Source organism: Culex quinquefasciatus, chromosome 2 (genome assembly GCF_015732765.1).
Source record: "Culex quinquefasciatus strain JHB chromosome 2, VPISU_Cqui_1.0_pri_paternal, whole genome shotgun sequence".
Taxonomy (NCBI): domain Eukaryota; kingdom Metazoa; phylum Arthropoda; class Insecta; order Diptera; family Culicidae; genus Culex; species Culex quinquefasciatus.
This window is the reverse complement of record NC_051862.1, coordinates 185,945,366-185,969,893: the sequence shown is the minus strand read 5'-3', so window position 1 is coordinate 185,969,893 and position 24,528 is coordinate 185,945,366. Positions and strand designations below refer to the sequence as shown.

At 36.4% G+C, this 24,528-nt stretch overlaps 1 protein-coding gene across 12 annotated transcripts in view; it reads right to left on the bottom strand.

The window, feature by feature from the left end:
* Positions 1 to 3,425: 3,425 nt before the first annotated feature.
* Positions 3,426 to 24,528, bottom strand: part of LOC6031216 — a 34,151-nt gene continuing 13,048 nt past the window's right edge. For all 12 annotated transcript variants that reach the window (XM_038256852.1, XM_038256849.1, XM_038256851.1 and 9 more), the window contains exons 3-9: positions 23,983 to 24,191; positions 19,513 to 19,648; positions 12,604 to 12,737; positions 11,118 to 11,240; positions 10,729 to 11,011; positions 7,869 to 8,345; positions 3,426 to 4,516 (exon numbers count right to left, since the gene is read on the bottom strand). In XM_038256852.1, the coding sequence (XP_038112780.1) occupies positions 8,071 to 8,345; positions 10,729 to 11,011; positions 11,118 to 11,240; positions 12,604 to 12,737; positions 19,513 to 19,648; positions 23,983 to 24,191 (1,160 nt within the window). In that variant the 3' untranslated portion in view covers positions 3,426 to 4,516; positions 7,869 to 8,070. The remainder of the gene's footprint in view (positions 4,517 to 7,868; positions 8,346 to 10,728; positions 11,012 to 11,117; positions 11,241 to 12,603; positions 12,738 to 19,512; positions 19,649 to 23,982; positions 24,192 to 24,528) is intronic.

Genomic DNA, 24,528 nt, shown 5'->3' with positions numbered 1-24,528 from the left:
CTCATTTTAAAATAGAACATAGGCCACACCCTTTTCCTACTGCAATCCAAGTCGAGCTTCTCTTTCTCATTGGCCAATCAGAATTAGTTGATTTGAACTACCGTAAACCGGGGTGACTTTGATAGGATTTCAATTTGTTTTTAGAATATTTTCCAACAGGTAAGGTTTTTCTCAAGATTTTTATTTTTAAAACATGTACTGGGGTAGGCCACACAAAGTCCATGCACTATTTTGGAAAAACGTTTTTTCAATAGTGTTTAGGAAAATAGTTACGTTAAAAATTCTTAGTTTTAATTCCGGGGTGACTTTGATAGTCAAAGTTTTTCTTGTTAAAATCATATTTAAGATGTTCAAACTTTATTTGTACGTTAAATGTATCATTACTAAAGTAGCTGACATAGTTTGTAAGAAAAAAAATCAATGTTTATGTTAAGTTAACTAAGTTTATAATTTTTTTAACAAAATACATATAAATTTCAGGTAAAATTGTTAAAAAGTCGGAATTTTGCCTGAAATTTGTTAAAACTTGTTTTGTTTATAAAATTATCGATTTATATTGCATTTTATACTGAATTCGAAGCACGAATGACAAGTTTTCACATTTTACATGAAATTTGTTCAACTGAATTTGCCTATAAATTTGGAGATCTTTTTAAATTGTGTTTCAAAAACACATATTATTTAATATTTACAAACTTATTTAACCTTCTCCTAGTGGAAAATTGTCCAAAGAATCCGAAAATGCATTCCGTTTTCCGATTAAAAATCATGTTCATTGAGAAAATCATGACACTTTGAAAAGTTTAAAATAATGACTTCCATCAACATTTTCTTAACTATAGTTAAATAACTATATAAACCTTTTAAAAATTTATGAAAAGTTCTTCTTGAGGTACTTTGAAGACTTCTCTACCACGGTCAGTATGTTTCAGAACCATTCCTTACGTATTTTAATTGTATTCTTCATTTTGCGGAAAAATCGCAAACCTATCAAAGTCACCCCGGCTATCAAAGTCACCCCGTTTTACGGTAATGTAAATTCCAAAAGTAATGTAAATTCCAAAACTAATGTAAATTTTCAAAACTAATGTAAATTTCCAATGAATCTGATGTAAATTTCCAATGGACCTAATGGAAATATACAGTATGTAAAAAAAGTATTTACACCCCTTGGGCACTATGCACATTTTGTGATGAAACATGTAAAAAATTTAAAGTTTGACAGGAACCTAGTACTACGTTTTGTTCAGAAACTCATGCCAAACATTTTGCTAAAAAAAGCTCATGAAAAGATGATTTCTATAAAAGTTATATAACAAATACTATTACGAAAATAAAAGGTGCAAAAAAGTTTGTACACCTTTCGAAAAATTAACATAAATAATGTTATTTGTTGACAAATCAATATCCAGTCTCCCAACTCCAAATAGGCATCCTTGACTGATTAAAAATAATTTGGATTGAATATAAAGTTTACTAACTACTTAGTATAAAAGTTTATATAACTCTGGAAATTCTATATAAAACTTATCTAAACTTAATTTTGCAAACTTTTAATTCAAATAAATGTCAATTAATTACCATAGAATTGCTAAATAAACATTTTTGGGTATAACACCGTTTTGGGGTATTTGTATCGATAGAATAGATTTTTCGTTGGAATTTCGTACCAACCCGGAATTACGTCGTCGGAAAATCCGCCGGCATCTGAACCGGTCCTCAATTCACAAGTCAACCTATGTGGCATCAGAAAGGGCATAAAATTTCCGATCTTTTGATACCCATACATCCAGGTTTTCTATAAAACCCACGTTTTTAAATACCTAAGCAAAAACGTTGTTATGGTTTCGTTTGAGCAACCTGCCAAAAATGTATGGAATTTCGTAATTTTTGTTCTCGTGGATCAAACTTACTTTTTGCCCAGGTATTTAAAAACGTAGGTTTTAAAGAAAACCTAGATGTATGGGTATCAAAAGATCGGAAATTTTATGCCCTTTCCGATTCCACATAGGTTGACTTGTGAATCGTGGACCGGTTCGGATGCCGGCGGATTTTCCTACGACGTAATTCCGGGTTGGTACGAAATTCCAACGAAAAATCTATTCTATCGATACAAATACCCCCAAAACGGTGTTATACCCACTCAAAAATGTTTATTTAGCAATTCTATGGTAATATATTGACATTTAGTTGAATTAAAAGTTTGCAAAATTAAGTTTAGATAAGTTTTATATAGAATTTCCAGAGTTATATAAACTTTTATACTAAGTAGTTAGTAAACTTTATATTCAATCCAAATTATTTTTTAATCAGTCAAGGATGCCTATTTGGAGTTGGGAGACTGGATTTATGGTGATTTGTCAACAAATAACATTATTTATGTTAATTTTTCGAAAGGTGTACAAACTTTTTTTGCACCTTTTTTATTTTCGTAATAGTATTTGTTATATAACTTTTTATAGAAATCATCTTTTCATGAGCTTTTTGTAGCAAATGTTTGGCATGAGTTTCTGAACAAAACGTAGTACTAGGTTCCTGTCAAACTTTAAATTTTTTACATGTTTCATCACAAAATGTGCATAGTGCCCAAGGGGTGTAAATACTTTTTTTACATACTGTACATCATTTATCATGATACCTTTTGGTACATGATAAATAATGTAAATTTACAGAAATATTTTTTTCTGTGTAAGGGGTAACTTATGTCCCTGATCATGAATCCGAGGTCCGTTTTTTGATATCTCGTGGTGGAGGGGCGGTACGACCCCTTGCATTTTTGAACATGCAAAAAAAGAGGTGTTTTCAATAATTTGCAGCCTGAAACGGTGATGAGATAGAAATTTGGTGTCAAAGGGACTTTTATGTAAAATAAGACGCCCGATTTGATGGCGTACTCAGAATTCCGAAAAAACGTATTTTTCATCGAAAAAAAACACTGAAAAAGTTTTAAAAATTCTCCCATTTTTCGTTACTCGACTGTAAAAAAATTTGAACATGTCATTTTATGGGAAATTTAATGTTCTTTTCGAATCTACAATGACCCAGAAGGGTAATTTTTTCATTTAGAACAAAATGTTTCATTTTAAAATTTCGTGGGGGTTGTTTTCATTGCATTGGTCTGGGTTGGTCTCACTAAAAATGGTAAATTCGGATAATCGAATCTCGAAAACACAAGTTTTGATGGAGATGCATGGTATTAAATAAAAACAAAACAATTATTCTATTTAAAATCTAATATTAAACACTAAAATTACCTGTTTTTAATTTCTAGGAACTGTCACTGAAAAAAAAATCCCTAAATTTGTTTCAAATGTTGCATGGAAATTTGAATTGACCCTCAACCACATTCTGAAGTCCCACCGCTATCAATTTTCCCAACCCATTTTCTGTCATCAAGTCCAAATAATACACAAACACACACCAGGTTGCATAAATATCAATGTTTGATTATGATTATTCTCGTTATCCTCTCATTGTCTACACAGATTTGATTTATTCACGCGCTGTGATTACCTGTCAGCTGGAAAATTGATTAGCCACCATTAGCTCGGGCTGGGTGAACGCGCGGTGTAAAGGGTGTTTGTTTAATTTCTAAGCATTTGTCCACGATCACGGCGTCTCTTGGAGGAGTTTTTGATTTGGTTCCATTCTGTAGGTTTTTTTGTTCGGTGTGCACAACAATTCTCAGAGCTATTGTTTGATTTATCAGCTATTTACATATGTACTTTTAGTTTGCCTAGTTATGGAATCTTTTTTTTCCTCAAAGGTGCACTTTTTCCTAATTAATTTGACAAAAAAATCTTCAGGGATCCTAACGTCTAATTTCAGTGCTCGATTTGTCAATATTGTCATTCAAGTGCGAGGGATCTCATATCAAGCCGTGGCTCCATTAAGGTGGAACAACATAACCCGTTAACGAACGCACCATCACGTGGTCAAGAAGCTTTGCCTGGAGGATTTTTTCGGACATATACGTTGCATCACGAACCAGTCACGTGGTGATGTGCTTTTAAGCTTAGATGTTACCAACGTTGTCAGGACCGCGACCACGAAATGCATCCCTATCAATTATACAACGCAAGCAGCCCTGTGATGCGTGATGTTTTGGGACACTTGCGAATGGCCACCCGCGGTCCACTCGTTCTCACGATCCCGTTTGCGCCAAGTAGATTTGGTTTGCCCCCAGTAGTCATTATCATTAACTATTCTATTCTACCTTACTTCATAGAGTAAACCAACTGAATTGTGTGTGTGTGTGTTTTGTGAGAATGGATTGCATATATTTACGAATTGTTCTAGAGCCATAACAGAGTCACAGTATTGTAGTGGGTGTGTACAACTAGTGCGCCAGCCTGGTGGATTGCTCGCTCCGAATAATGCTACTGAATTTATTTACATCAAACATACATATTGCAGACCACTTTGTTCGACTCGCCCTCATGTCCACATCGCCGTCATGGTATCTTATTATACAAAATATGGTCATCTTGGCATCTTGATGTCCATCCGGTGGCACCTTGAAAGAGATTTGAAGAAAAACTATTTCAAACTATTTTAAAACATTCATTTGATTTTTTATTTTTTTGTAAATAATGTCTCCGAAGGTCTCTGTCTGTAGAAAGTGCTGTGCTTAGAATTTTTTTTTAGAATTTATATCAATAATTGATATAAATTACAATTACAATTATTGTGAAAAAATAATTAAAGAAATTTACCTTAAAAATGGCACTACCAAATTCTTACAAACCTATTGTTTCTCATTGCTTAAATTGAAACACAAGCTTTTTGATCACACTGTGATATGAATCAGCATCTCGTTTTTTTTTCAAATCAACGCTGTCGTGCTATCTTGTCGCACCCGCCATTTCGACGTTCCGAGAAAACGCGTTTTAATGTTTGACCTTGAATAAACAAAAACTAGAGCACGCAATGTAAACAATAACAAACACGTTTTGTTTGGCTGACCATTCTGTGCGTTGCCCCGAAGTTTCGTTGAAGTTGGTTGCTGGAGTTCCGAGTTATAATTACAAATGTTTACGGTAGTCAAACTTTGGACAGTTGTCGCACTTACATCAATTTTCAGGGAGTGACAAGATAGCACGACAAGATTGAAACTTGTTTCATATGAAGAGCGAAAACAATGATTATTACGCCCATTTAAAATGCTAGTCTTGATTTAAAAAAATTCAAAATATTTTTTTCGAAAAGATCGGAAAATTTCACGAATTTTTCATGTATTAAAATTGAAAATCGGATTTGGTCATTAGAAAATGGTGGGTTGTTTTGGTGAGATTAAGAAAACTTCAATTTTCGTGTTTCTTTTTCTTAAAGCGGCTCTATCTCAGCAACCCGAGGTCCAATCTTCAATGTCTCTTAGACAATTTTATAGCAAATTTTCTGAACTTTTCAAAAAAAATATTTTTAGAAACGGTCACTCATGGTCACCATTTTTAAAAATTGAAAAACTGCAAATATTTCGCTAAAATAAAACTTTCGGTGGCTATATCTTGAAAACGGAGCCCTTTATCAAAAAATCTGGATAGTACTTTTCGATTGCAAATTCAATTTTGCATTAAAAAATAATGTCAAACTTGTTTTTGCATGAAACTTCGATTTTTTTCCAAAAATCACTGATTTTTCAAAAATTCATTACTCGGCGGCAGATTTTTTGACCATGTTTCTCTATGGCTCAAAAGTTGCGGATTTTTGTCCCCTAAAACATATCCAAATATCTCTAAAATAAAAAAATACGTATATTGGGAAATTGAGTTTTAGTGAAAAAAAGTTGATAAAAAAATCTGCAAATTTTTTTTTCGTGTACCTATTTTTTCTCAAAAGTCCTCAACTATACCAACAACTTTGCCGAAGACACCAAATTGATCAGAAAATTCACTCAAAAGTTACAGCTGTTTGAATATTTACATACCATTTTTGTATGGACAGCAGCCAAAATTGTATGGAGACTTGTATGGGTGAACCAATGACGCAAAATAGCTTATTTGGCCATAGGGAAGGCCCCCACAAAGTTTGAGCCAAATCTAAAAATACAAAAAATAAAAATGGTCGAAATCGGCCTATTTCGTAGAGAGTTGCTCTAATGCAAACGGTATCGAAAACTAAAAATAAAAATTTATGAAAAAATTTGATCATGCGAAGCACACAACTTAGAACCAACCTCAAAAAACTTGCTTTTAAAACTCAGCCTCTTACACAATCTTCAAAACTATTCACTTCACATATTTCGAACTAACCTGCAATAATAGTATTTTTTATGTGATTTGAATAGAAAATGGAGCAATTCTAAAATAAATTAACAAAACAACCTATGTGCTATGGGTTGCCAATGCAGTCAAGACCTTTTGATAATTTAGAATTAGAATTTTGTTCGAAATGGAAAAAAATCCACAAAACCTGTTTTACTCTACAACATGAGTAATTTTCTACGTTTTCGAAAAATCACGATTCTTTGTATTTTTGATTTGAATGTAACTCCATCTATATGTTCCCCATTATCCATATGTCAAAAAAAAGCCGTTTTGCATCATTAACCTTTCCATTCAAGGTTCCATACAATTTAGCGGGCTGGTTATACTAAATGGATATCTCCGGTTAGTTTTCAAAAGGTTCTAAGCGCCAGTTGTAAGCAAAGCTGTTTTTTGATCGGTTCTCGATCATTATACGAATTATCAAAATAAAAAATGCTTTGAATTGTTGCTCATATGGACGTCCTTTAAATGCTGTTTACTGAAAAACAATGAGAATTTTATTAATTTCAGAGAAAACATCAAATAAGTGCCAGAGATTGCGGTGGCTGTTACGAAGTAATGCAAACTCATCGAAAATCAGCATTTTGAGGGATCCATTGGTGTCTTAGACAAAGATGTAAATTTTGATTGAGACTATTCAGAATAAAATAGGTACATGGAAATAAAACCCAATTTTATATTTTTTTATCACTAAAAGAGTAATTTCCAAAAGAACGAATTTATTTTTGATGGTTTTTTGATAAAGTGCACCGGTTTCAAGTTTATATCTTGGGACTCCGGAAATCTATTTTAACAAATGTTGGGAAAATCCATAAGACTGAGATACGTAGCCTAGTGGTGACGTTTCCGCCTCGTAAGCGGTAGATCGGGGTTCAAATCCCGGATCGGACCAACACAACTGGTGATCTTTTCCCTTCTGAATTCGATTGCTAAGTAAAGGAAAGGTAGTGTATCGTTACAAACTGGATCTTATCAAGACACCTTAGGAAGACAACATATTGAATTTTAACATGTTAACATTAAGTTGATTAATAAACTGTTACTAAATCCGCTTTGTAACTGCCGGCCCCGATACTTTTCACGGGTGTTCCCCTCAGAATCAGGGAATGATTTACTTTACATAGAAAGGTCAGCCAAACGAAATGCGTTTACACTGCTTTTTCGGGTTTTGTTCACTGAATGTCAATAATTAAAACACGTTCTTCACTTTAAAATAATACATGCGACAAGATGGCACGATCACGTCGATATGATTGTGAAATGGCAGAAATACTGTCCAACTTCCACTTTTTTCAAGTAATTAAATAGTTCCTTTGTAAGATTTACAACAATGCAAACAATTCCCACTATCATGCTGCATCTACCCATGCCTATCCAATGGTAACAGTAGAAGGTGATGTTAAGGCGCACTCCTTCTTCACGGCTGAGTTCCCAATCTTTGTTGAACCAGAATGATACAGTTTGGCCTGAGCAAACAGTTTTCGTTTAATTGAATGGAGAACGTGTAGAAGTGGCCCAACCCTCCTACCCCTCCTTAAATGTGCCCAGCAAGAGGCTAATGAAATACGCTACACACAGCTCGCAATTCCAAGTTGTACTAACCAGCTTATTGAAAATCGGTCATACATCGAGTGTCCTTTCTTCCCGCCTCTGCTCCTCCTCGGCATTAGTAGCCACCAAGTCCGCCCGTACTGCGGCGTTGCTGCGGTGCTGTTGATGGATTTCCAGTGCCAAGAGTTGGTGGCTGGGATGACGACGACGACGACGCCGGTGTTGACAACTGGCTACTGACTGGCTGCTACTCTCAGGAGAAGGACTTTGGGAAAGTGCTGATTGTGTCCATGGGTCTCCTGAACACCACTCTAGCAGTCCCGGCCGCCACCGTCAGCAGCGCCGAGCATGCCATTTGCATAATAACACTGGCCACTCGCAGAAGATGAGGCTGGAGCACGGACTGAAGCAAGCTGGACAGGACCAACAGTGGCAGCAGTAGCTGGGCCAACAGTGGCCATCGTGTCCTCGTCGTCCGGCTGCTGCAACCGATGATGGTCCAGGGACTGCCGGCTGACGATGACATGTCTGTGGGGGGTGTTGGTGGAGGGAATGAAGAAGAAAAAAAAGCAGAATGATTAATGTCGTATCGGACCTGACCAACACACATCGGATAGCCGCTGGCCAGGGTGATGGCATTTTGCAGTTTGCTCTTTCAGCTGGATCGGACTGGGAGCAAGAAGCTGGAATAACTGTTCCAACACCGGATCACACACAGAGTTCGTTCGAATTACCAACTCTTGATCATTAGTTTGCTCGATTCAATAAATGGGTGCTAAATCTTCTTTTGCTACTTTGCAAATTTGCAAACACGAAACGAAGAATTCTTCAAACTGGTAATGTTTGCCGATGCTGCAGAATCACTTTCTGGTATGTACGCGTTGCAAGGAAAATGGAATCACTGCTTTGGAAGGAGCGGGGATTCCAGGAAGCATTTGCTCGCTTTCAGCAAAAGAATTTTGAACAGTTCGGAGTACGTGGGATGAGTGGATGTTTTCGATTTAGAATGGAAATAAATCGGTTTCGTTGGAAGTAGCGTACAGCTGGACGATCAAATTGAATCAAATTTAAGCGCTTTTTCGGAGAAAATAAGAATAGATGCTAATCAGACAGTCATGTTGAATATTAACTTCTGCATTACTGAACAATTTCTAGGAAAAAATATAAGCTATGTCAAACAATCTGAAATTCAAACTGATTTTAATTGTTGCTGAACAATTCTTTAGAATAACAGATTTTGTCAAGTGTTTTTAATTTTGTATTTTTTAAAATTTGAGTGAAACTTTGTCCACGCAATCGATTTGTGAAAAGATCGTTAGTTGTTCCATAAAAGTCTCATATTGACTGCGTCAATGTTTTAGGTTCATATAAAAAGTTACACGGGAAAATCTCGAATTTTCTATTTCATTTTCCATTACTTAAAGTTGTATTCCCAAAATACATATGATTCATCTTCGAGATATTTGAAGATGATTTATAGGGGACAGGGAATGTCACTTTTACACAAATTAAATAATTGCAAAATACAATGCTTTTCTGATTTAAAAAAATAGAAAAGTTCACTAAATGCCATTTGAATTACATTGTTTTACATTGAAATAAAAAAAATAACAAACATTACCAGGATCGGAATATTTTCAGCAAAATATTTGAAAAGTTTAGCATAAATATATACAGTGTTTAATAAGACCGTGAAAAAGACATCTTGTAGGTCATTTATCCACTTTTGAGAAAAAGAAAAAGATTCGTGAAGTTAGACAACTTCCAATCATATTCTATTGAAAGAATATTTTCATGTTGTCAAGTTACAGCTTTTTAATTTAAAAAGGGGTATTGTAAATTTACTTTTTGCAATTCCGTCGTGAAATTACTTACTTTTCCTGTCATTCTTGAACGACGAAATAGCCTACTTTTCTGTACCAAAAATAACAGAATCGAATAGCAACACTTTTCAAAATAAATGCTGAAAAGTTCTACTTTTCAGCACTCAATTGGGTGCTGAAAAGTTGAACTTTTCAGCACTTGTTTCGAAAAGTAACACTTTTCAACATTTTTTTGATTTAAACGATTTATTGACAAAATACGTGAAAATTTGACATAAAATTTCACTCAGTGTGTGTTTTTTGGAATTGCAAAAAATGTTGTATGGAACTCGTTGCAAAACTTGATTTTTTCAGCACTCTTCGTATTTATCCAACTCGGTGAACCTCGTTGGATAAATGTACGACTCGTGCTGAAAAAATCCTCTTTTTGCAACTTGTTGCATAAACTACTATTTTGCAATTCCGTCGTGAAACTATTTACTTTTCCTGTCATTCTTGAACGACGAAATAGCCTACTTTTCTGTACCAAAAATAACAGAATCGAATAGCAACACTTTTCAAAATAAATGCTGAAAATTTCTACTTTTTAGCACTCAAATGGGTGCTGAAAAGTTGAAATTTTGAATTTCTTTTAAAAAAATGATTTTTGTGTCTCATAATTGTTTGATGTTCCTATTTTAAGATAACCTTTAATTATTTTAAATCACTTAAACATTGATATAACAAAGAAAATAATCAACCAGTCGAACTTGAAATCTCCCTCCGCTAAATGATTTATTTATTTTCAAACATTCCTGCAACTGGCAAGTTTCGCGTGGGCAAATTCTCAGAAGGCATCGATCTGCTGCCCACACGAAAATAAGATTTCCCTGGAAGCGCGCCCCCGACAATGACGACGACGCCGTTTTATGTGGAAATGCGAAGGGGTTGAAATTTTCCACACTATCTCTTTTGACCCGGGACCAGGCACGTGGGGAGCATTATCCGATTTTCAGTGGAATTACGCCCCAGCCCCATGACCAGCGGCGTTGAACCATGTGTGCGAGTGAGTGTGTGTGCGTGTGTGGGGGGATTTCGCGCCGTCTTACCTTGCAGTTGCGTCATGTAGGCGTCACTATTCTGATTGTCAAAGTCACCCCCGCCACCGACCGTGTCCGGATAGCCCGCCCCGCCCGGATGGTCACCCCCCTCGTGGTGGTGATGATGGTACGAGGACGCCGGAAATTGATGGTCGTACAGGGCGTGAAAGTGGTTCACGGGGAGTCCCACCGGCGAGGCAGATGCCGACGCCAGCATATTGGGCAGCTCGTCCTCCAGCAGCCGTTCCGCGCTCTGCTCGTACACCTGGTAAATCCGGGCCACGCAGGTCAACTGAACGAGGAGATATACGGAACGAGAGAGAATAGAACTCATTAGTGATGCACCGCGGATTTGCTATATTTGCCATCATAGAGGAGGGGTTCTATCGTCCGCTTACCTTCAGCTTACCGCGATTGCCGTAATGGTGTGTAATTTTGAAGAATAGACCTAGCGTTGAGATCTCCAGGCCATTATCCGGGTTTCGCACGACGGGATATGGGACGGTTTGTTTGGGATTTACCTGTGAAATTAATTATGAAATATAAACCAAGCCGCTTTCTGAGTGGAAACGATGAGTGTCATTCAGGGTGGCCGCCTACAAGAAAAATAGTTTAAACAACATGATAATTCCACCAAAAATTCCAACCAAATTGTAGTTTTAAATATTGATTCTCGGGTGAAAAGACAGAACTGATTGTTTGCGCTTTACACGAATATAATTGTAAAAAAACATGTCCAATTGTAACCAGTTTAGTATGGAAACGTTGCAAAATTTTCACCAAAACCTCTCAGTTAAATTAATATCCAGGTGAGACAATTATGCTTTTCGCGGCAGCTATTGTTTCGATTAAATTCGATTAGTATTGAAAAAATTACAGAAAATTAGGCAAAAATATTTTTCGCAATATTTTACCGTATTTTTTTTTGTAAAACGTGTTAACGATCTATAAATTTCTGGAATAAAATTTGGATTTGGAGAAATACTTTCAGTTTTCTCTTAGTGAAAAATAATATTTCATCTGCTTAATTCATTTTTTTTTTCATAATAAAATGGTTGCATCAATCGATTTTATATCGCATTTTATCAGAAATGAGTTCTTGATCGATCTTATATGGTACCGTGAAACGTGGTGACTTTGCTAGTTAAGAGACTTTGATATGTTTGAGATGTATCCGCAAAATGAAGAGTACAAATTAAATACGTACGGAATGGTATGGAATCATGCTGACCGTGGTAGAGAAGTGTTCAGAGTACCCCAAGAAGATCTTTTTTTTTCTTTTTTTATTTTTTTTTCTAATATAGTGCATGGACTTTGTGAAACCTACTCCAGTACATGTACAAAATACAAAATAATAATCTAGAGAAAACCCTTGTAACTTGCAAAACATTCTAAACATGAATTGAAATCCTATCAATGTATCCCCGGTTTACGGTAGTGGTGTCCAAAATATCACGGTTTAAAAATTGAGATTTTTTGGATATTATGTCTTTGAAGGTGCCACCCTGCGAATGAATGAAAAGCGATGTTGAATCGGCCGTGATTATCTGTCACCAATCAATCAGAGGAGTGTTTGCCTGAATCGAGTTTGCTTAGTGTGAATTCATAATTGATAGTAATCAAATTGAGTTAGTTTACCCTTCTATTGAGTGAAGCCGTTTTACAACGCGCATGATAATTATGTGTGCTTATTATAAATTAATTTTTCAAATTACCAGCAAACTGCTCAAAGCTGACCGCACACCAAAAACGATAATATTGATGCAAGTCAGCACCGACGATGCGGTTCTGCCCCCCCCCCATATTCAATCTGAATCCACATTAGTGCATTGTCGTCGCAATACACCGCACAAATCCGACCTACCAAGATCTAATCCGACTCACCTCATTGCTGTTGACGAACCAGGTCAGATTGGCCGCGGGCTTCGAGTTGTACGAGGAACAGTTGCCAACGAGCAGCTCGCCCATCCGGTAGTACGGCTTCAGTCCCGTGATGTGCGGTTTGTCCACCGGAACGTCTGCAAGAAGGCGGTCATAATGGTGAGCATAAATGGTTCTCATCAGGCTCGGGCTCGGCCGGCACACAAACACGCGAATGCATTCCTTTGCAGAAATTGCATGCAAGCCCCCGAGGCGTGCTGTTATTAGTTGCGTAATTTAGTGGTTTCATTAGACGCGGGAAACGTTGTGTTTCTGCGCAATATCAAGTCACAATACCGTTGATGTGGTTTGGTTTCCATTAGATGTTGTGCGTAATTTGAGTTTGTCCAGAGGGCGTACGGGATCTTTCTAAATTGTAGTCTTGTATGATCAATACTCAAGTGAAGTATTTTGACAACTACTACTACTACTTAACTACTGTAAGCCTTTACTTTCCAAAAACAGTTGTGAAGTTTATATACTTTGAAAGAATCAAATTATTTAGCAATTTATTCACATTCTAGTACCACCAGGTGCTAACTACCCGAGCAGACGGAAATATCTTGGGAATAACATTTTTTGATATTTGAAAACACTAGACCAATAACATTTTATGGGTAATTCTCTACCAACTCACACGAAATCGGGAAAAGTTGCCCCGACTTCTCTTCGATTTGCGTGAAACTTTGTCCTAAGGGGTAACTTTTGTCCCTGATCACGAATCCGAGGTCCGTTTTTTGATATCTCGTGACGGAGGGGCGGTACGACCCCTTCCATTTTTGAACATGCGAAAAAAGATGTGTTTTTCAATAATTTGCAGCCTGAAACAGTGATGAGATAGAAATTTGGTGTCAAAGGGACATTTAAGTAAAATTAGACGTTCGATTTGATGGCGTACTCAGAATTCCGAAAAAACGTATTTTTTAAAAATTCTCCCATTTTCCGTTACTCGACTGTAAATTTTTTTGGAACATGTCATTTTATGGGAAATTTAATGTACTTTTCGAATCTACATTGACCCAGAAGGGTCATTTTTTCATTTAGAACAAAATTTTTCATTTTAAAATTTCGTGTTTTTTCTAACTTTGCAGGGTTATTTTTTAGAGTGTAACAATGCTCTACAAAGTTGTAGAGCAGACAATTACAAAAAAAATGATATATAGACATAAGGGGTTTGCTTATAAACATCACGAGTTATCGCGATTTTACGAAAAAAAGTTTTGAAAAGGTTACTTTTTGCGTTTTTCTTCGTTTCGTCGTCCGTGTCTGTCGCGGGTGACTATGAACGGCCATGATCGATGACGACCAACTTTTTCAAAACTTTTTTTCGTAAAATCGCGATAACTCGTGATGTTTATAAGCAAACCCCTTATGTCTATGTATCATTTTTTTTGTAATTGTCTGCTCTACAACTTTGTAGAACATTGTTACACTCTAAAAAATAACTCTGCAAAGTTAGAAAAAACACGAAATTTTAAAATGAAAATTTTTGTTCTAAATGAAAAAATTAACCTTCTGGGTCAATGTAGATTCGAAAAGTACATTAAATTTCCCATAAAATAACATGTTTCAAAATTTTTTACAGTCGAGAAACGGAAAATGGGAGAATTTTTAAAACTTTTTTAGTGTTTTTTTTTGATGAAAAATACGTTTTTTCGGAATTCTGAGTAAGCCATCAAATCGGGCGTCTAATTTTACATAAAAGTCCCTTTGACACCAAATTTCTATCTCATCACTGTTTCAGGCTGCAAATTATTGAAAAACACCTCTTTTTTCGCATGTTCAAAAATGGAAGGGGTCGTACCGCCCCTCCGTCACGAGATATCAAAAAACGGACTTCGGATTCATGATCAGGGACAAAAGTTACCCCATAGGACAAAGTTTCACGCAAATCGAAGAGGGGTCGGGCAACTGCTGTGTGAGTTGGCGGAGAATTACCCTTATGTTATTTATAACAATATTTGTTATTCGTCGTTATGATTTTTTGTTATTGGATAGTTATTGTAATAACAGTCTTATAACATTTTAAGTAATTCTTTGAACAAATCTTTGTTATTATTTTTTGTTATATTAACAACTTATCCGATCATCCCAATAACAGTTGGTGGTATTCTTCCATAACAAAAACAGTTATTCCAAAGTTGTTTTGGCTTTCAACCAATATCAAACCAATAACAAATTTTGTTATGATAACATAAACTGTTAGTAAACCCTTATGCAAAAATTGATTTTTTAAGAAGATTTCATAATATTTTCTGTTATTTTAACAGTATTTGTTATTGAAATTGCATGAATTTAGTTATTACCGTCTGTTCAGGTTATAGAACTAGCCTAATCTGGTTTTTCGGCTTTGCTTTTCAAAATATTTTTTCATTCGTTCATTCGGGGTATGCCTCTGACATTATCACTGCTCCTTTTTAGTAAAGATACACCAAATTAAACATATAGACATTTTAAGGTGAAACGAAAAGGCACCGCCATCTTGAAACCACGACTAAAGTATTTGATAGCAGTTTCAAGGAAAATGCCTTAACTTAATCAAGTTCGGCGTGACGACAAATGAGACGAAAACATTTTAAAAGACTCAATTGAATATGAGCAATTCTCTACCAAAACCGGAAATGGATTTTATTTGTATTTTTTTGATTTGGCTCAAACTTTGTGGGGGCCTTCCCTATGACCGAATATGCTATTTTGTGTCATTGGTTCACCCATACAAGTCTCCATACAATTTTGGCAGCTGTCCATACAAAAATGGTATGTAAATATTCAAACAGCTGTAACTTTTGAGTGAATGTTCTGATCAATTTGGTGTCTTCGGCAAAGTTGTAGGTATTGTTGAGGACTTTTGAGAAAACAATAGGTACACGGAAAAAAAATTTGCAGATTTTTTTATCAACTTTTTTTGAGCATGAGCATGAGCATGAGCATGGTTGACTGCCAATGAGCTGCTACTCCGTTATTGACAGATCAGCTGAAGTTAAACAATGAATCAAAAATGATCAGTGGGAGCCAACCATCCGTTCACTGTTTAACCCCTGAAGACCCCGACTTTATTAGTCAATACCGGCGCCCTCCCAAGAAGCCTGCAGTTCAACGAAAGGGAGGAATGTTAGTCCGATAGTTGAAGTTGCAGACTCATCAAGCACATAGTTTTTCGCTATATACTTGTTGATACCGCTTGAGACCGTTGAATCCACAGCATCTCCTTCAAGCATCACGTGATTAATTTTTTTTTGGGTTAGTGGGATAAGGTATTGGCTTTTCGATGCCTCCCGAGCTACGACGCTATGGGGAGGACTTTCATAACAGACCCGTCGGCGAGCCTTCCGAGCAACGATGCTATGGGAAGGTCTTTCTGGTTAACACACAAAATCACTCACACACAGTTATTTTGCTCCACTATTAACTCAACGAGCCAGTTGTCAGTGCGTCTTTCGTTCATTATATAGAATTGGCTTTTTCACCGCAAAAAAAATTAAACCTTATTCGAAAAATTTAAACACAATCCACCCGACGCCGTGCCTTCCGATCAACGATGATATAGGAAGGGCTTTGAAAATCACAAAAGAAATCACTTTTCACTCCGAATTTTTTTTACGACCACGCGCTCCCTTTGCCAATTATGCACTCTGCACTCGAACAGCGACACAAAAGAGACGGAAAATAACACGAAAAAACAGGACTTCGCGTCCCCACAAGCACCGCACTACTCACAGTAAACTTTTCTAACATGATTTACCTAAACTATGCAAATTTTATTGGATTAACGCACCATTCAAATTGACTCGTTATCCATGACAGAAAAACATCTCATATCCAAAAATCTACCTGTTCCATTCATTTCTCTAAGTGTGAAAAAGCGGTGAAAATAGAAAGAAAGACAAGAAGAAAAAAGGAAAAGATAGTGTGTCAATGCGGATGGATCGATGATCCCCTCACAAGGACATAAAAGAAACAGAAGTTAGGGAGAGAAAAAGAAGAACAGAAAATCAGTAAAAAGAAATAGTAAATGCGAATGGAGAGCAAATTGCAATCTCCACTCACAAAGATTTAGAAAAATATTCAACAATTCATTTGAAATGATAGAAATATTGTCTTAAATGGAATGAATGTATGTCAGTGTAAATAAAAGAATATTCTGATATTCAAAATGGAAAGATCTCACCAAATCAGGAATCTTTGACTTCAGCCCATTTTATCGTCTCGTGTCACATGTCGTCACATTTTGCCAGAATCTTCAAATGTTCAAGTTTGAAATATCCCATTCCATCTGCAGTTCCTGCAGCTCATCTGGTACGTACTGCACGATCGACTGCATGCATCACCGGTTAGATGGTCATCACTCGGCAATTGCTTCTGCTGCTAGGATTTGTGACGCTTATGCAAATGGGAAGCAGTTCTTGGAAGCGAACTGCTGAAACCATTCCTCAAACAAATGCAGCTGTTCACTGAATTCGGGTTGCACCTGGCTAGAACCACAAAATGTCTTCGCACGATGGTCACTGTTTTTAGTTGTCTCTTCCTTCCCGCTAACGTCAAACCGTGAAGGTTTTTTTTTTCAATTTCACCGAAACTACCAGTAATTCTCTTCTGCCACTACCGGTATCGATGGCCAACGGATCAGGGGAAGAAATTCCCGTAAATTCACTTATAATATCACAATGTCGAAAAAAAAAATTAAATTGAAGGGAAAAAATGACGCAGCAAAAATTTTCCACGCCCGCGCGCACCGATTACTACGATCCTCCAGATTTTTTTATCAACTTTTTTTTCACTAAAACTCAATTTCCCAAAATACGTATTTTTTGATTTTCGAGATTCGAGATGTTTTAGGGGACAAAAATCCGCAACTTTTGAGCCATAGAGAAACATGGTCAAAAAATCTGCCGCCGAGTTATGAACTTTTGAAAAAATAGTGATTTTTGGAAAAAAAATCGAAGTTTTATGCAAAAACAAGTTTGACATTGCTTTTTAATGCAAAATTGAATTTGCAATCGAAAAGTACTTTACAGATTTTTTGATAAAGGGCTCCGTTTTCAAGATATAGCCACCGAAAGTTTGATTTTAGCGAAATATTTGCAGTTTTTCAATTTTTAAAAATAGTGACCATGAGTGACCATTTCTAAAAATATATTTTTTTTAAAGTTCAGAAAATTTGCTATAAAATTGTCTAAGAGACATTGAAGACCTCTGGTTGCTGAAATACAGCGGCTTAAAGAAAAAGAAACACAAAATTTAAGTTTTCTAAGTCTCACCCAATCAGCCCACCATTTTCTAATGACGATATCTCAAAAATTGAAAAACTGCAAAAATTTCGCTAAAATCAAACTTTCGGTGGCTATATCATGAAAACGGAGCCCTTTATCAAAAAATCTGTAAAGTACTTTTCGATTGCAAATTCAATTTTGCATTAAAAAGTAATGTCAAACTTGTTTTTGCATGAAACTTTTTTTTTTTCCAAAAATCACTATTTTTTCAAAAACTCATAACTCTACGTCAGATTTTTTGACCATGTTTCTCTATGGCTCAAAAGGAGCGAGTTGTGGCGCTATAACCACGGCAAATAGTGTCCTGGGCATTCGCGGAAATTCGATGTCCCATCCTCGAGGGTCCCGGAGCACCAAAACTTCTTAGCATGGTGGCTCCCAACGATAAATTGCCTAAACAAACAGGAACGTGAGCGGGGTATCCCCACGTTTCTTCCTCCCCTGTAGATTCATCTTTGCGGTAAACTTTACGCAGTTGGCCTGGCCGCTTCGACGTTTGTGATGTTTCAATGCATGTTAATGCAATGGCGCACTGCAAATGTTGATAATGACAAGAAGATGCTAGGCGTCAATCAACCTAAGGCATTCTCCAGGATGCCCTCGAAAGACTGGCTGCGCTAGGGTTAGATTAGATTAGATTAGATTAGATGTTTCTCTATGGCTCAAAAGTTGCGGATTTTTGTCCCTTAAAACATATCAAAAAATCTCGAAAATAAAAAAAATACGTATTTTGGGAAATTGAGTTTAAGTTTAAAAAAATGTTGATAAAAAAATCTGCAATTTTTTTCCGTGTACCTATTTTTCTCTCAAAAGTTCTCAACAATACCTACAACTTTGCCGAAGACACCAAATTGATCAGAAAATTCACTCAACAGTTACAGCTGTAAGAATATTTACATACCATTTTTGTATGGACAGCAGCCAAAATTGTATGGAGACTTATATGGGTGAACCAATGACACAAAATAGCTTATTTGGTCATAGGGAAGGCCCCCACAAAGTTTGAGTCAAATAAAAAAAAAATACAAAAAAAAAATGGTCGAAATCGGCCGAATTCGTAGAGAGTTGCTCATATATGAATTATCTTTGTTTTGATAATTGTGATTAATTTTTAAAATAATGATTTTCACTAATACAATTAATGTTTACTATGTATAAACTGCAAGTAAACATCAATTTAAAAACACCATGCATGTAGAATCTAGAATTGCACAACATGGAACCTCGACAACCAGTTCAGTTCACTGCCATTGACGCATTGCAACCTCTCCCGAAACTTTGCTCGTTTATATTCGCCAAATCTTCAACCATTTTCAGAACAGAGGCCACAGCAGATGTCAATGGCGGCCGCTATTTGCAATCATTTGCGACTATTTCTCAGCACGTTTTCCCCCGCATGTGTTCTACACGTGTGTTATACGATTGCAGCAGCAGGTAGCTCACCATCAGATGGCTTCCCCGATCCAAAAGTGCTAGGATGTTGTGGGCAAACATATAAACACTAACTCGAACCGCATCCTGTACGTATGGAGGAATGTACCACGTGGTGTGCATCCATGCCACCGGTTATGGTGCACACACAATTTAGTTGGTAGAAACTTACCGACCACCTCCATTTCGCCGGACACGACCATCGTGTGGAACGAGGGCGAATCTGCAGACACTTCGCAGCTGTACTTGCCGGACATCGTTGGCTCCACTGCGGTCAGCGTCAAGTGGCTTCCGTTGGACTTGGAGCGCTGGAAATATGAGCAAAAGTAAGAGGTATAGTAGACCAGTTCAGCTATTGTGAGGGGCAAAAAAAGCTTCGAGTTAAACTGTGGCGTTGGTTTTCTGGTCAGAGCGGTATCCTATTGACTCTCGACTCGGCGAACGAGGGATGTTCATAAAGGTCTAGTTGAGTGGGGTGTCACAAAGCCAACATTTGTCCAGCAAAAGCGGGTTGTTGCCTTTCGCGGTAAAACCATATAGATTCGCTATCGTCGTACCGAAGTGAGCACCCTCTCCGATGAGAGACCTCGTATGCAGCAGGGGACGCAGTATTTCCCGGCGACACAATGTCAACAACGACGATGACATTGATGATGTCATTCGGGTTTGGTGAGACTTGGTTTGACCATTGGCGTGGATTTAGTTTAGTATAGAAAAAAAGATTAGAGTATTAGAATAGAACTTTCGAAACTTTTAGAGGCCTAGTGGCAGGTGTAAAATATAAATTTGGGTAGCTTGTCTTTTAAAAGTGACATATTCCAACATGTTTAAACAATTTTCTAGAATAGAATTAATTTGTTGAATGACGAAGTGAACCAAACGGTAACCTTTGGGGTTTTGGTTTTATTTTGGCCGCCTTTCATATTTTACTAAAAATGCTGTATCTTGGCACTGGAGGAAAGACATCTATTTTTTAATGCGGAATTTTAGCAGAAAATTTACTACAAGATTTTGCTACTATTTTTTTACAACCATTTTTTTAGCTGATTTAAAAATCTTTTTAATTTTGTTTAAAATTGACGATTTCTTATAACAATATAAATACAGAAAATTATTAAATGAATCGCGAAGTAAGATTTAACGTGGCAAATGGAGTTATTAAAACTAACTATTGAATATTGGATACTTTCTTTGAAAATAGAAGCCTAAGGTGTCCTGACATTCTGATATACCGTCAACTGGGGCCCCTATTCAGACTGTAGTCCCGTTTCACCCTTGATGACGGTACAGCCAAAGAGTATTTATTTAATTTATTCCCTTCTCTTTGGTACAGCGATTCTACGTCAAACTGGCAGGATCCAGATCAAAAGTGTTTTGAATTAGTATGAGAGTTATTTGGCCAAAATAATTTTATCCTTTTTTTTTTGTTTGGAATTAGGGTGGTCCTTCCCAAAATATTAGTGGCAAAATAATGATTTTTTTTAATTTTCTCAAAAAAATAGCACATTTCATAAAATTTTATCTCCAGAACGGCTGAACCAATTTTAATGAACAATAAATAATTAGACAAGAAAAAATAGCTGAATATATTTATAATTTAAATGAAAAATTTGTTTGATAATTTGACGTTCTTGGGACCAAAGAGCTCACAGCTCAAAATATTCTATGTCTATGCTTTTTCACGATATTTTACGAAATATATCCAAAAATATTGAATATACTTGAAAAGTTCAAGAATCATATGAATTTTTGAAAAAAAAAAAACGGATTTTGGTGTAGTACATATCATGCTTCTTCATTGAAATGTATTCCTAGAATTTCTGGATACGCATGGTACTTTATGTTCAATTAATGTATCGCATCTCGAAAGAAAAAAAAAATCATGTCTCAGAAAGATTTTTGTGTGCTTCTTTTTCTAATTTTCATAAAATCACTACTTTTAAGAAAACCCGAGCTACTCAAAGTCATCCGCCATTAAAAATCTCCAAAATAAACTCTTGTTATAAAAACGATGCTTTATAAAGTTTTTTGAGTTGCTGTTCATAGCTTGCCACTTTTTATTAAAATCGAGCTTCTAAACATACAGAGTCTCACAAAAAAATCACTTTGTTAGCAACTATATGTTTAATATAAGATTTGATATTTTAAATAAATTGAAATTTAAATTAAATCTATTATCTTTTTGTAGTCATATGTTTAGATCATTACAAGTTTTATTTTAAGCTTCAAAATTTCCCGAAAAAATCAGCGGGCAAGGAAAATAATTATTGACTTCATTCTAAATTTTTATTGATTTTTTTGTAAAATCGATTCAAAATACATTGCATAATGCTAATTTGGGTATTTTGTAACAATTATTTTATTTTTACATATTTTAAATATTGTGACCACAGACAACACATTTTTAGTAAAAATACACATTTTCGTACATTAAATGCCATTTTGAATTTTTTTGGCAGCTGTTGGGTAAATCCCATTTTGTGTTACTCTTCATCTAAAATTTTTGGAAATTAAGCATACATTTGAAATTGTATCAGCTATTTTTTAAATGATAAAAATACTGTGAGGTATTTGTGATTTTTACTTTTGCTGTTGGACTTTTTTTTCATTTTTTTTAAAGATTCATTCATACTTTGATACAAAGAATTGAGTAAACTGATTCTCCTGTACCATTGCTCAGATCTTGAAGTTATATGACTTATGCTCGTTCATCTTTATCCAAACTTGCTAAAATAGAGCTTTCTTTTTACAATGACTTTTTCAAGAATGCATGAAAAACATGTCATATTAAATTACGATGTAAACATAACCGAATCCAACACCCAAAATTCAGAGTCGAGATAATCGTTCACTCAAAATTTATTGAGGGCTCAGTGCCAAAATCGATAGAATAATGGTACCAACTCACACCATCATAACAAATGAGTTCATTCGTTAGTTGAATCAATAAATCTCCAACAAGTGTCATACATCGACTTCTGACTTCTCCTAGGTCACCAAGCTGTGGTGGCCGAGGCAGCTAAGTCATTGGATTGGTTTGTCAAAGGTCTCTGGTTCGATTCCCGTTGTCGACACTTTTGGTTTTTTGTTTGACGGATGAACTTTTTTTGCAAATGAATCTCGAGAGAATAGTTCTATCGCCCATCTCGAGCTGTGTTCTCTGCGTCCGTGAATGATACCACTATTCTCTCGACTCGAGACCATCATTCTCTCGAACTAGCGCTGCCAGTTTTGGGTGAAAATATGAGCTTGATTGATTGCGACAGGACCTGGCGCTTTGACTTTTAAGTTTAAATGGGATTTATTGGTGTGTTTTGGTTTTTGCCAGTTTCGAGCCCCTTAACGATTTTTGAATATTTCAAAAACCTTACGAGCTCATATTGTTACATCCTAATCGTTATCCAATCAAAGGCTTTTGCCGAAAATCTAAACTGTGGGTACGCTATTGCACAGGATGAAACTGGATGTTTACCGTGAGTGAGTTAGCCACGAAAAACAACCAATCTATGGCGCACTTACAGTTCACTCTAGTGGCGACTATTAATGGGTTTGTGCGCAAAATAACCTGTGTCCTCTTTGGGGAAAACCGAATGAAAAGGATAACGATTGGGAAGAAGTCAGTTTGCGACTGAAGGCTGCGTTGGAGTAGGGATGGTATTTTTATTGAAGATTTCTTTTTAATTTTTTTGGGGTGTCATACATATTCAAGAGTGTTTTATTATTGCTTTTTGTGAGGCATTTTTGAGTAAACTTGGTAATTTCGATAGTTGAGTAGGGTAGGATTTTTGAGATTTCAATTTTACCTCATCAAAATCATTCATAAGAGCGATGTATGAAAACATTTTTCTCACAAAAGTGTTTACACAGAGTAGACTCTACACAGAGTAAGTTCTGTCCTGAACAGCACATAGTCCTTTTTAAATTAGTTTTGCGCCATGTACGGTGTGGCATGGGACAGAGGGTCAACGAGATCGGCTTTATGTTGGCTTTCATAGTTATAAAAGCCTGCCAAGTGGAGGCTGGTCAAGAGCTGGGTGTCAGTTTTGTGAACTTTTTTTTTGCTCCGACACAAACAGCACACACACACAACTTCAGTGCAGTCATGTTTGTGTATGAAAAGTGACCACCATGGTTCCGACCGGCTGTTCAAGGCTGTAAACGGTCGTTTGGGAAACCTCGTCTAGCAATTTATACGAACTTTTTTTTTGTCTCTCTCGTAAGGACATCAACGACGATGTGGCCCCGGTGTCAACGGTGGATGACCATATGTTGTGCATATTTTGTCGTGATGAAATTCTAAAACTGCATGTTACAGAAGGTCAACCGGGTAGAATGTACCGTACCTGTTGGACGGGTTGAATACGATGGTGCAGGATTCGGGATTTCATAAGGCTTTTTACAACGTATCCAGGGTAGATTGATTTTAAACAAAGTGAAATTTTTGAGCATAAGTGCCCTTTTGAGTTGATAACTGAATCAGGAATATTGCAAATCTATTAAAATAATGCCTTATCATTCCCGAAGAAATCCAGCATACCGAGGCACGATGAGATATCATCTTTATTACAGCGAGAAATTGAAAATGAAGAAGCTCTTTCGTCATACAAGAAAATAAAAAAGCCGAAGTTTTTCACGCTCTTACCTCGACGGTGATGCCGAGCACCGGGAACGCCTTCATCGAGGGGTTCTCCTTGGGTGTGTAGCGGAAGAACTCTCGCTTGCCCTTGTACCACTTGACGGTGTACAGGACGGCGCCCTCCATGTCGTAATGGCAGATCAAATTTGCACTATCACCACGTCGGATGGCTGCCGGCACGTTCACGCGGACGTCCTTCACGGTGCTGACGAAATCTGCGAAGTAAGAAGAAACGAAACGGAACCGGAAGAATGGTTTTGAAATTGAGTGGCAATATAGATTTTGCAGAAATTAGTGAGGATTGGTTTCGGTGTTGTTGGAAATCGATATGCATTACACTGGATTACAAATAGGTGTTTAAAGTCTTTTTAAATCAGATGCCATTGAAGCAGAATAAATTTTAATCTGATGATATTATTCGATTGTTTTTCAACCAATTTCGGAATGCTTTATAACCAGTTTCTCATAAGGTATTTCGGTTGTAAATTTATCTTTGGAAAGCGGTCCCTTGCCTTCCTCAAGTTTGCGTCTCTGGTCTTCCTACTAATTAGT